Consider the following 13438-nt stretch of genomic DNA (forward strand, 5'->3'; position numbering starts at 1 on the left):
CGTGCAGGAGAGAAGCAGGTCTCTGTCAAGTTTTGCTTTTCTCTATGTGCAGATCAGATCAGGAGAAAGGGGCTCTATTAGTCTGCTGCCTCTGATTGTGCTTTTCGGGTTCTTGCTCAGGTTGGTTGTGGCTGAGTTTTGTTACTACTCAGAGGGAGAGGGGGCAAGAGATTCAATAACTGTTCATTGCACAGTATGCTTATTCCAGGCATATATATATATGATTATAAAAAAGAGGGGGGGAGAGAGAAGCTTAGTTGAGGGGCTGGTGGTGGGGAGAACCTGTCCTAAACATATGCATTTCTGAGGTTGCTTTGATTTTTATTAGAACTGCTGGAATATATGAGGGAGGGGTGTAGATGGCAGAGCACTTCAATGCTTTTAAATCTTTCTTGGGTCTTGAAAGACTTCTATAATATGAATGTCATTCAAATTTAGGGTATATTATAAGCTGACATCTTTCAAAGCTTTGTGGAAATCTAGTGTGGTGCTTCTAATAGCAGACAACAGATATTCACTTTGAAGTCTGAAAACTGTATTCACAAATTCTTAATCTGGTCTTTCTCCAACTGCAGATGGCTCTTAGAGGAAGATGCTTTGGATTTTTCTTTTTTTTTTTTTTTTTTCTTTAACTTTATTTACAGTAGGCTAGGCTCAACATCTTTATTATAAAACACGAAGAAACAATCATCTGGAATCAGGACGTGATATCAAAGCGTGCTATACCTCTTCTGTGTTTGCATGTCTGTCTGTCTCTTGGTCAAGGGTGCTCAACACCTATAACACCCCCGTACCCATTGTATGTCCCCTCCAGCCTCCACCACTACGTAGGGAATCAGGATCTGTCTCCAGCTCTTGGGGAGAGGGTGCTAAGGGGGGAAACAGCTTGTCTTCCTTCTGCATTCAGCCTAAGAAGTGTAGGGAGGGTAGTGGCATGTGGCAAGCGGGGCAGGGGACCGTGCTGGAGAACGGGAAACTTTCACGCCAGTTTCCACTCCTCTCTGAGCAGCTCAGATCCAGCACGGAGAGAGGCAGCGTTTTCACCTTCAGGGATTTTTCTCATTACTCATTAATAGAGAGATATGTATCTTGCCATTTTTCTGTCTTAAAAAAAAAAAAATGCGTAGGCAACTTATTGTTTTGTTTAAGCAAAGTATTTTGGGAGGAGTGATGGGGGGGGGCTCTCCCCTATTTCCCTGGTCTGTTTCGGGAGCGCTCTCTGGAAAGGTGATCCTGAGCCGTTTCAGTAGAGGTCACTTGCGTGTGCGTGTGTGTGTGTCCCTGGTGTTTGTGTCTAGCATATGCATGTGGTTTTGCTGACTGCACTTGCAGGCTTGTAAATTTTCACCATGGGAAATTACCAACAAAGCCCAATCTGTCTCCTGGCTGCTTTGCACTTTCCGAGGGCGGCTGTACTTGAGCGAGCTGCAGAACGAGAGAGAAAGAGAGAGGGAGAGAGAAAGGGGGAGTTGGGAGGGGGGAGGGGGGAGAGGAAGGGTGGGTGGAGGGGGAGAGAGGTAAATAGCCTTAAATCGGAAGGGAGCTGCTTCTCTGTGGTCTTCCACAAGAGCTGCCTGGGCTCTGCTGGCTCAGTAATAACTGAGTGACCTTTTCTTTTGCTGTATTATGTCTGGCTGGTAAGGGATTGCATTTTGCAGCTGATAAAGCCCTGACTTCATTCAACTCGGCTCCTCACACGCTGCTTTAGGTAAGTTGTCTTCAGCCAGGACGGAGACAGACAGCCTTGGACTGCAAGATACTAAAAGGAGGACACCTGTAGCTCGGATACGGTCAACACAATTACTTGGCGGATCCTTGAGGACCTCATTATTTTAAACTTAAAGAATAGCGATCTCCCTCCCCACCTCTCCCACCCCCTCTTTATTTTTTTTCCCCAAACAATGCTTCTTTTTGACCTTTTCCAAGGAGAAGAGCTACAAAGCAGCCACTGTGCTTATTGAACTGCCTCCCCTGTATCGCTTAATTGAGAAGGTAAGTGAGGCAACTGTGTACATAAGCTTTGGGTCATTTGTGTATGTGTGTCTGCATCACTCTCCCTCTCTCCCCTTCCCTCTATCTGAGTCATAAGCCGGGGCTGCAATACACACACACATCTCTGCACTGCAACTTTCACTCAAGCTGCAGCTCTGCTGAGACTGTTTTGTTTAAATCATGTGAGGCTTCATTATTTTTATGATGAGACATGAAATACATGCAAGCAGAGGATGCTGAGCAAAACCCATCCAACTGTATGTCTCCAGAAATAGCAGTCAAAGTTAACAATGAATTGCAGCACAACCACCACTCCCCCCCCCCCCTCGTTATTATTGTTATTATTATTCTTGCTTCTTCCAGAGCTTCCCGAAACGTGCTTTTAATTATCAAGGGACTCGGTTAATTTCCCACTCCCCGGCTTTAATCCACAAGCCTCACAGTACAGCAGTTTAATTTGCAACTGGTTCGGTGCCGGGTTAACCGTTTGGGCAGAGCGGCGGAGGAGTGCGGCTGCCGTCGAGATGGGGGGAGCCGGGGGGGGGGGGGAGGGCGCAAAAAACTGCCGGGGGGAGCCGGGCTGCGGAGGGCATCCGGGCTCGGGCAGCCTCCCTTGAACCGGCTTGGAGATGGGCAGCCGGGCTGGCGTTATGAAACAGTATTTCTGTCTGCGGGCCTTTCTTTTTTTCACCCCCGCCCCGTCCGCCCCCCTTTCCTCCCTTCATCCCGAGCACTATATGGTATTGCTAACGCCGCATGTGACAGTTTAATCAAACCCATTTGTTAAAACAAAGCTAAGAGACCACTGGGATTACAGGTTTACGGGTAGAGTTAGGGGAGCATGTGGCTTTGCCGCTCGCCATCTCCGTGCGCGGCCGGCGGCTCGGGGATACCCCCACCTTCCCGGTCTCCCCCTCCCCTCCTCCCGCCGTCCGTCCCCCCCCCCGCCTCCCCGGGGCTGCGCCGCGCCGCACTCCCGCTCACTTGACCCGAGCCGGGGAAGCACTTGCTACTTTTCCGGGATTCGGTGCTTCAATGAGAAGGAGCTCTCCAGGCGCCCGTAAATCAACTCATGCAGAAAAAGGAGAAAAGTTTTGGTAAGGCGGCGGTCTCCCGGTGTAGCGCGCACCGAGCCGGAGCGGTGCGCTGTAACTGGAAGGGGGGGGTGGGGGGGTGGAAACACCGAGATCACTTCTCTTCCCTCGTCGACCCCCAGTGCGTTGCCCTGGCGAGAGCCTGAGTGTGCTCTAAAGAGCCCCAAAATGGAGCTTTGCGGGACTGCTGCTCAAACCCGCTCGTTTTGCGGGGTGCACCGAATACCGCCGCACGCTTTCCCCGGCGCCTCCCTCTCCTCTCTTCTCCCCATCGCCCCGTCCCCGCCGTGCTCGGAAAGGAATTAGCACAAAAGGGTTGAGCGTCCAACTCCGAAAGGGATTCTTTGTTGGAGAGTGTATGTTTCTTATTTATTTTTTTATTTTGCATGTGAGCTGCATCAAAATTGAACTCAGTCTTGCAAATCTCTTGTTGGCCTTTGCCAAGCACTAGCACTTTGCTGCCATGGTAACTGTAATTAAACTGATAAGAGTGGAAAAATGTCAGTATCTCTGAGCCTTGCAGCTGCATTGGAGAAAAAGGGAATCAAATTGGTTCCCAGCACCACTGCTCTAAAAACGGGAGGGAGGTGCGTATGTATGTGTGAAGAGAGCTGGAGGGAGAGACGTGGGGGGGACACGACAACGGTAGGGACATAGCTAAGCACCCCCTGTCCCTGAGATCTGGGTACGTCTATTTGCTGCGTTGTCCCTTAGGGGGCTACAGCCTGCAGGGATGCTCTGGGCCACTGAACAGAAAGAAACAAGCTTTTAGGCCCAATCTAGCTTTCAAAAAGAGAAGGGGAAAGAAGAGAAATCTTTTGTTCGGTGTCTCTTGGCAATCGACTAGCCATGTTGGCCAAATTCTTTTAAGCTGTATCACTGCTCCTAGCTGTGAGACTGCATTCCCATTTTTAGTTTTTACCTAACCTCTTCTCTTCCACCACCCCTTCCCAGCTCACCTCTCTTATTAAAAAAACCAAACCCAAAATAATGAAGAAAAAGTCAGATTCCTCTGCAGAAGGGGCCAGAGGTGAAGTTTAGTTATAGAGCATGGAAAATTAGCTCAAAAGTATGGAGAAGAGACTATATCCAGAGTACTAAAATCCTTACTTTTATATTTCTTTTAAAACCCCTGAGTGTTATGGAGTTGCGGTTACTTTGTTGTGTTAACTACAGAAGCTGAGACTGTTCGGATGAATTGCACAGAACAAGAGAGCATAATGGAGGCAATCAACCGTTAGGCTGGTTCACAATGCAATCCAGGCAATTAAAAGCTCACCAGAGTTTAAATGAAATGGTTCTACTTATTTCTGTGCACCACACTGCACAGGCTATTATTTATGTCTCTTTTTTTAATTATGATTTCCCTTAAACTGTCAAATAACACAGAATAGCAGGGTCTCGGAGGCAGTAAGAATTTTCCACAGAACAATTTACATGCCAGTTTAAAACTAGTTACGACTCCTGATGTGTTACATGTGAGTTCGGAAATGTTTCTTTGCTTTTGAAACCTTAGCTTCTTTTTTCTCTTTAAGTCTCTGTGTGTATTATCCTGAATTACTGAAGCTCTGAATGTTTTCAGGATGTAGCTACAAAGTGGGAAAGCATCGTAAAAGTATTCTTTTTATCTTCTACTAGATCTCTAACTCTCTTGTTGACTCTATATTTTCAGTATGCTGTCTTTTGAAGACCAGTGCACTGATACTTAAGTTGCTCCAAACTGATTCGAGTAGAGGCAATACATACTACTGTATGTCCTATATGTATGCTGAACATCCTACTGTCCTTGTGTGTGTGCCTCTACAAAGGAGAGTGGTCTTTAAAAGTTTTCAGGTGATCCAGGACATAATAATGTCTACCTCTTCCTCCTTTAACATGCCTTTTAAAGACTGTCTACCACAAACCAGAAACTGAGCTCTGTGGGTTTTGTGTGTGCTGCACTCAGCATCATCAGGAGCCAGTTTTGCTTATAGATGCCACTAAATCACTAACAAAATACAGTTCATTATGTCAAATATTCATTCCCTTTGATTTTTGAGAAGGGTGATGATTGGAGTGAGATGGATTTTTGTTTCTCTGCCTTCTTCCAGGAGCCTAATTTAGTTTTTTCCAGCAATCTTCCTCTTTATCCAGAAATCATAGTTACAAATCAGTTGATAGTGTTTCATCACACAATAATAACAATAACCAGGGATGGGAGTCAGTGGCATTGAGCTTATATGGGGAGACTGAGGGAAATTCAAAAACCTGCAAAGCAGGTTATTAAGTTCTCCCTTCAAAAAATCCTAAGGGTGGTGGATGGTGATGAAGAAGTCTGATTCCTGCACTGCTCTGCAGTTTATGTGTAGTATCTTGGGGACTAAGATGGAGGGAAGGGTAGAGAAAGCCCTTGAAAGCATATTGGGGTGAAATAAAAAGGGCTTGTTTGACAGTGACAGACTAGGCACTGAAATCTCTCAGTTTTAAGAACAGATATGCTCCGTGATGCAGAGCATGGGTAGGACTCTGCATGACTGAAGGGAAAACTGGCTTTGATTTTATTCATTTATTTATTTAACAGCCTTCGTGTAGCACTTATTGTATGGGATTTTTTTGGAAGTGCTCTATAAACTCTGCTTTCCCAAGGGAGAGGAGGACAGCCAGGCAGCAGTGCTGTGTGCCGCTACCTGGTATTTCAGCAGCGAAGAGTTTGGAGGGTTTTATAGGCGCTGTCAGGCTCTGAAGGGGTCCTTCCTGCATCCTAAGGAATAAATGGGTACCTAAACTGCAGCCTGTGAAAAGCCGGCTGACAACAAGGTGCAGGTATTCTTACTGCCAAATTGATAACTAAAAGACACAAGCACGTATCTGAAAAGTGTAACTGCATCGGCGATATAATAGGAATGTTAAAGGGGAGAGAGATGATCGGTGGGGTGATCTGCATTTAGGTGACTCATACAATACAGAAGAAAGTAACAAAATGTTCCATTTTCAAAATTAAGTTATTTAATCCAGGGCATGTAAAGAAAAGGGCATGTGCAAAGAATTTGGAGATATGTAAAACACTTTTTGGAGTGCTGTTTTGTGCTTCGTTTTGTTTAGAACCTTTCTACTCTTCAAAAAAAAAAAAAAAGAGTAACTTTTATTTTATAAAGACGCAGTAGTTTGGGGATTCAATTTTATTTTATTTTTTTTTTTAATCTTCATTAAAATAGAAGCAGCTTCATTGCAAGTAAAGTGCAAAAATATCAGATCTATCAGAGGAAAAGAGCATTCATTTCCTCCAAAAGCTGCTACAGATTGAATCCCTAATCTGAAGATGCTGCCAGGGGGATGTCAGCACCACCTTCTCTCTCAGCCTCAGGAAAATAGATGCGCGGGGTTGCTAACACGACTTCCGTGGGGTGCCTGCCCCTTTTCACTTGTCTCTACAAGAAGGTTTGGGCTAACCAGCAGGAATGACAGTTCTCTGTCTACTTTCCTCATCAGTAGAAAATGTCTCAAAAGTTGTGCAGGGGTATGTGCAAGACTGTGCAAGTTGCAGTTTTATTTGTAATACAGTAACCTCCTGTTTGCAGCATATACCTCAGGAATTATCAGCCTTGATTATTGTAATTTCTTCAGATGCTCGCTTGTTTAGCCATGTTTCTGCGGCATCTTGTTCCTTTCAGATGGCGTAGGACAGTAGATCTGCCTGGATCAGAGGCTGTCAGCCTTCACTCTCTAACCTGCTTCCTTATCAGGCAACAAAATTTTTACATTAAGATTTTTTTCTTTAAAGCCTTTAACTGTGTTAGCTCCTACTTTATCCTGGTTTCCCTCAAGCTAAAGATTAAAGTCCTAGAACAGCCCTTCTTGCTTCTGAACTTTTTTACTGAGTTCCAAGAAGTTGATACAAACTGTGGGCAATTTTAGGCGTTTGTCTTCTATGTGGCCGAAAAGAGGGGCTGGGGATAAGCTTGTTGTTGGCACTCAGCAGACATTTATACTCTGCCATGATACTCAACTTTACAGTTTAAGGCTTTTTGACCTAGCAAAGCTATTAGAGTTATGGCAGGACTTTCTTTTACAGTCTGGTGTAGGTTCTTTTCCAAAAATCTCTCGTATTTTCACTGCTTTTAGAGTTTATTCATAGCAGTCTTATTTTGCTGCTTCATTTATGTACCCTGGACTTAGGGGAGATAGTTGGCAACTGAAAATACTGTAAAGGCTCAGCCTTTGTCTCACAGTGCTTGCTCAAGATGAGAAGTGTGTTTTCTTTCCCAGATCTGCCATACACTGCAGAACCCTATGCAGGTCACTAGATATCGTCCTTCCTTCTGTGAACAGCAAGCGCATCTTGAGTTTGTACATGGTGTAGTAGCTTTGAGAGTGGCATTGACTGGGGAGTAACAGGACGGCAGCAATGCTGTTTTTTTATACTTATGGATAGAAAAATACAGATCTTACACTTTTGTTATGAGCTTTCAATGCCGTGCACCAGTACTGCTGTTCTACCTGAAGGTGCCCACTAGGACAACTGTCAGCGTATAACTGAACAGCTAATTTAACAGGTAAATATATCCCTCCAAAACATTTGAGTGTATTACAAAGTGGGGGGCAAGGCTTTTGTACTTGCATGTCACAATAAGAATTACTATTTCTAATTCAGTGATCAACTTCTCAAGTGAAATTTGGGAGTTCAGCTTGGTAATCCTGGAAAGTCACTTCACTGGCTCTATGGTTGCTCTGGTCCACATAAATTCCATGTGATCCATGTACATAGAGATCCCTAGGACACCTCAGCCGGCATAGCGTTTAACCTCTTGTCTCTGTAGTGCCGATATCCATAAAGACACACTGTACTATTGCCTCAAAGATTGCACTAATTTTTGTGTTTTCCTTGTACAGGCTGCTTTAAAAAACAAACAAAAACCCCAAAACAAATCCCAACTTGTTCATGTTCTAGCTCCCTGAGTCTGCCTGTCTGCAAGGGTGTATTATAGCACCAACCGATATCTGCTGATAGGAGCTGGGACTGTAAAGCATTCTTACCAGTAGGTATTGGAGCATTCATGAGGAGCTCTTGAATTTTCTTGTCTTTGTTGCAAGACTATTTGACCTTTCACAGCCTCTGGGTAATAACAGGATGCTGTACCCTGAATTTTGGGGTAGGATTTGCTTGTTGGCAACAGCATTTGTTGCCCAATCTTGACAAATCTCATTGTAATATCCAAATGCACTCTAATGAGCAGCATTTTTTTTAAAGTTATATTTCTGATTGTCTTTCAGACAGTGAGCTAGCCTGACAGTGTAACAGTTCTCTCTTCCTCTCTGGTGCCTGTTTGATGTCCAACAAAGCATCCACAGAGCTATGATTTTGTTTATTCTAAGGACGGACTTTCAGAGAATTGGTCTGAGTGTAATGTGATGGCAGTTCATGGGATTAACCTAGAGAGACCAGTCTGTAAGCACTTTGGGGCAGTGACCTTCTCTCCCCATTTACTGTAAAACTGAGGGCAATTGATTTTTGTATGGATCTCTGGAAGCTGGCTGCAGTGCTCTGTGTACCAACGCTCAACTGTGTTCCACTTTTACCAGTTCCTTCCCTTTATTTGTGGTTCAGACATTTGAATTGGTTTTTAAATGCTCTCTGCTATTACTTCTAAAGGTATATATATGCACTTAATGGACACTACTATACTCCTTGTCAAGAACTAGCTGTTGGTTAAAATGGCAATTGGAAAGTGAGGCAGGATTTTTTATATTTTGTTGATACGGAGGGAGCTGGGGGTTTGGGGTGGTGGTTTTGTTTGTTTGTTTGTTTGTCTCTCATTTTGTGTTTTCTTCTTTGACAAATTGGCAACTCTCCGACCTTTTAGATCTTTCAGAAGGTCCTTACACTGCAGGTTGTAACTGGAGATACTGATACTGAAGTCTCTGGAGGTCTGATTGCTTCATTCATGAGTCATAACAAGAACTGAAATCTTAAAAAACTAAACATTCCCCCACCAAGACCAAAATGCCTGCGTCAAACCTCCCATGAAACTCTGTCCCTGAGCCTCTAACAGCTTCAGTTTTCTCTTTTTTAGAATCTGAAGTGCTTCCATATTTTATAAGATAGTGCAAATATGTAGATTTCAGTATGTTTGCCACCATAGGTATGCTGTTTATTTAAAATATTGGTTGCTAAATATTGCGTACTTTGGGTGAAAGTGGATGACTTTTCAAATGAACTGTTTTTATTTCTCATTTTAAATTTTTAATCCCATTTATTTTCAGCAAAGAGACCAGGCAAATAAAGTGTTAAAGAGAAGCTGTGGAACTTAGAGCAGTGGAAGTTTCTGCTCTCAAATTTATCTTAGCATTGTTTTCAGCTTGCGGTGGACTATCTAGGTTATTTCATCAGATCGACACCACTGCTTTTTTAACAAACTGGCAGGGGGAGGAAGAAAAACGTGAGACATGTACTCAAGAGAATATCTATTTTCACTCTTCTCTTCCCTTGTTGTATTTCAGGTATACAAATGCTCTCAGTCCAGCCAGACACCAAGCCGAAAGGTTGTGCTGGCTGCAACCGTAAGATTAAAGACCGGTATCTTCTAAAGGCCCTGGACAAATATTGGCATGAAGACTGCCTGAAATGTGCCTGCTGTGACTGTCGCCTGGGGGAGGTGGGCTCTACCTTGTACACCAAAGCCAACCTTATCCTTTGTCGCAGAGACTATCTGAGGTAGGCCACATCCTTCCTATATTCACTGACAAACTTGGAAAATCTGCTCGGTCCTCACTGTGTAGTTGCTATGCATAAGCAGTACTTGAGGGCTGCAAGGCTGAGTATATATGGAGGATGAGAAAGTAAATAGTAAGATACAGAGATAAAACTAAAATCTGAATCAAAAAGAACAAATAACCAGGTCATGAAGGTGGTTGCCAGTTTTCTGGTGCTAATGCTGGGGTTCTGTGCTCAGAAGAGGGAGAAAGTAAACCCTGCCTGTGCTTTCCACAGCACCATGCTCCCAGGGAGCTGTTGGCCTGTTCCTCCACCAAGCAGCACTGCAGTAGCCAGGTATAGAAGCCTGAAACTGCTTGCATGGTTTTCACTAGCTTCAGTGCAGGGTTTGGACTCTGTAAGTAAAGAGTGCTTTCATTTGTCTTCACTTACCCACTTTCATCCTTCTAGTTTGCCAAGGGATTTAATTTGTGGCACTAGAAGCCTTGTTGCCATTTAGCTGTTAGAAGCTGGACCAAGATGACCAACTGTCTTCCCACTGCTAAAATAACCATGTAGCTAGCAGGATCAAATCCATTTTGGTCCTGATTTAAGTCGGTGGCCTGAGTGGAACACTGAATAACCTGTTGCTACTACTCAGACAGCAAATAGTTATCTAATTTTTCTACCTTCTTTGTTGCTTGAGAATCTACAATCTCAAAGGTATTTGAGGTATAACTTGTAGCAATGTGCTGATGAGCAGTACAAGGCAAGTTTATCTGCAGGTTGCATAAATAAATAGGGATACTTGGCAGCAACTAAGTTTAATCAGGAACTTCAATCTCCCTCAGATCTCAACAGTAAATAAAGAGAAAAGGGTTCTCTGGGGTGATTCGTAGCACCTATTTCCTATAGTAGCACCTTTCATCTGTTCCCTGTAGAGAGGCCCTAGTGAGACTAGCTGCTCCAGGCTAACATGAACTTCTGGGAATATTTCCTCTGCCCCCGTAGTGATGCCTTTTCCTTTTAAAGGGACATTGAACGCAGTAATACACTGGGGAAAAATTAAAATTCTCTTTGAATGTGTTAACTTACAAGATCAATTTAAGCACAGGTACCAAATAAGAGATTCCCACACACCAATCAGTTCCCATGTTGTACAGTATGGGTAGGTCAGAACAGGAGTCAAAACTAAACCATTAACAACTGTTGCTACTCTGGCTCTCGATGTTACAGCCTCTTTTTTCTAGAGTGGAACAAAAATCTTCACAAATGCATTTGTTCAGCTGAGGCTGCATGGCAGATAAGGCTCTCCAGACGTGGGCTTGGACTACTTAGTGGTGAAGTGCTCTGCTACCTATTAAAACTCTGAAATGAATGTAAGGTAGAGTACTGGGAATTTAGCATACAGGTCTGCATCTTAAAGCCATTGTGTTAAATCTGCCAAAGAAGTAGGTAACAAACCTTACCTTTTTAAATATTGGCAGGGAACTGTTTGAATTGAAGGGAACTGTTGTACATGAACTTAACTTTTGTGAATGTAACTTTTGGTCTTAAAGTGTGTGTCTGTAGAGAAGGGGTGAGAGCAACTTCTGGGGAGGAAGGTAACATCCTCATTTTCAAAACCCATTTTAGGCACCTTTCTACAATAAGTGCATGCAGGAGAGAAAAAAACTCTGCTATGGCTGTTTGATCTGAGTTCCAAATTTACTGGAGACTTTGAACTTACTAGATCTCCTTAGTGTAAGTGCAGCAGATCCCATGTTTTAAAATCAAATGTTTAAAATCAAAACCAAAAGTTGTCTAGTAGTTGAGATATGAGCAAAGCATATTTCCCCAGCATGGATGTGTGCACGTGCTTACACACACACTGTTGCGCTCTGGTCTTTGAAGGTGTAACAGGAGTAAATATTTTGCTAACAGATTGTTAAAATTCATATTAAGTGATTCAGAGAAAGGAGAGTGTATTTTCTGTCTGTCATGAACACACACATTCAAAACCGGTGTTTCAGGTGTTTGTTCATACACAGTAACTATTTCTGCTCCAGTGAAACCAGCATACACAAAAAATGATATAATCAGTTTTAATCTCCGATTATTTATTTATTTTTTTTTTTTTGGTCTCTGGGTTTGTCAAATCTTAATGAAGCTATCTTGTCATGAACCTTTTTTTTAGTGATACTTGTGAGTGCATAGATTTAAACTTGGTATTTACACTAAACTTCAAACTGATGCACTTAAGGTAATTGCAGATAGTCATTTGCCTCATTGCCTCTTATCTACTTAGCTATGCAGTGAACCTATAAAAGTGATCTTTTTAATGCTAATGTAGAAAATAGTTAAATGTTCTCTAGCTTTGTAGTCAAATAAGCTTTCATATTTAGCAACCCACTTGATATGAATTTAAAGAACAAATTACTTTGTACTAATGATCAGATTAGGGTTCAGTTACAGTTTCAAACTATCCTCTTATTTATTTTTATTTTTCTTTTCAGCCACAAAAGAAGTCTTTTCTACATATAAAAATGCTCTAGCTCCCTATTAATTTATGTGGTGCCCTCTAGAGGATATGTGGCTTGAACAATACTATAAAGAGTAAAATTGCTTATTAACTTGTCTTTCTGTGTTCATTATGTCTTTCAATAAGACAATCATTGTGCAGATGCTATAAGCAATAATGTACCCAGTTTGGGTGCTTTAGCATTCATGGTTAAATTCGCAAACTGTGTGATTGTGTCTTTGGCTATTTGCAAAGATAATTCCAGTACCTCTCATTTAGAGATGCCTGCTGAAAAACTAAACTCACCCTGATGCACATTCTTCTGCATTTGAGCCCTGAGGTACTCACTTTATGCTTTTCATAAGTACTCTAAATCTTCAGAACTCCAAAACTTGCTTTGCTTTATCTCTCTGCTTTGGTAAAATTAGTTAATCTTATTGTATTAAAACCTTTTTTTCTGGGTTGGGGGATGTTGGAGGGATGAAATAAGTCTTTAATGAGGTAAGGAGCTTGGAAGGTGCTTTGGGTGTGAGAGGCTTTACTCTGGAAACTGATTCATGTAAGTCACTCCAGTGGTTTCAGGGGCGGCGTATGACACCAAAAGTATCAGGGTGGCCACAGCAGGAATGAACTCTGTTTTGTTAACAAGGATGAGAACTGACTTGAGGAAAGAAAGCACTCAATGTTAGAAATAACACACTCGGTGAAAATGATATGCAGAGTATAATTCCCCTGCAGGCTTCTGTCTCCTGCTTATACAGTCCTGGGTTAGGAAGTGAAGACTTAATTTAAGGAACTTAGGTTTACACCAATATTTCAAGTCCATTTACAGGAAGTGAAATATGCAAGAAGTTGGTTTTTTTTTTTTCCCCCTTTTCCCTCCAGAGCTGTATGGTGACATCTTAATGTATCAGCGTATCCTGCTCTGTCCGCTGTTCTGACTGGCAGCATGTCCATTTACAAGCACAATATTCCCTTTGAAATCTGTCATTATTGCCATTAATGACCAGTCATTATGTTAACAGCCCTTGGGCTGTTAACGTGTCAAACTGGTTGTTAACTGGAATGTTATTACTTATTTAAACTGCAGGTATGAGTTGTGTGAAATGTGCTTTGGTTGCGTGTTCTGGGTTGCTTCTGCTCAAAACAATAGGGAAACATTTGCCTTTGGGGTGCCAAGGG

At 42.7% G+C, this 13438-nt stretch overlaps 1 protein-coding gene across 5 annotated transcripts in view; it reads left to right on the forward strand.

The window, feature by feature from the left end:
- Positions 1-13438, forward strand: part of LMO3 (LIM domain only 3) — a 58662-nt gene that overhangs the window by 54 nt on the left and 45170 nt on the right. Inside the window, exons 1-3 of one of the 5 annotated variants that reach the window (XM_061363903.1) lie at positions 1504-1708; positions 1927-1992; positions 9564-9777. In XM_061363903.1, coding sequence (XP_061219887.1) covers positions 9572-9777 — 206 coding nt within the window. In that variant the 5' untranslated portion in view covers positions 1504-1708; positions 1927-1992; positions 9564-9571. Of the gene's footprint in view, positions 121-1502; positions 1993-2938; positions 3090-9563; positions 9778-13438 lie in introns of those variants that run through there. The other 4 variants (XM_061363904.1, XM_061363905.1, XM_061363902.1 and 1 more) reach the window with 4 other exon arrangements.

The sequence above is a fragment of the Neopsephotus bourkii genome, unplaced genomic scaffold (genome assembly GCF_033783945.1).
Source record: "Neopsephotus bourkii isolate Nb327-2 ecotype Australia unplaced genomic scaffold, CSIRO-AGI_Nbou_v1 NB_1183, whole genome shotgun sequence".
Taxonomy (NCBI): domain Eukaryota; kingdom Metazoa; phylum Chordata; class Aves; order Psittaciformes; family Psittacidae; genus Neopsephotus; species Neopsephotus bourkii.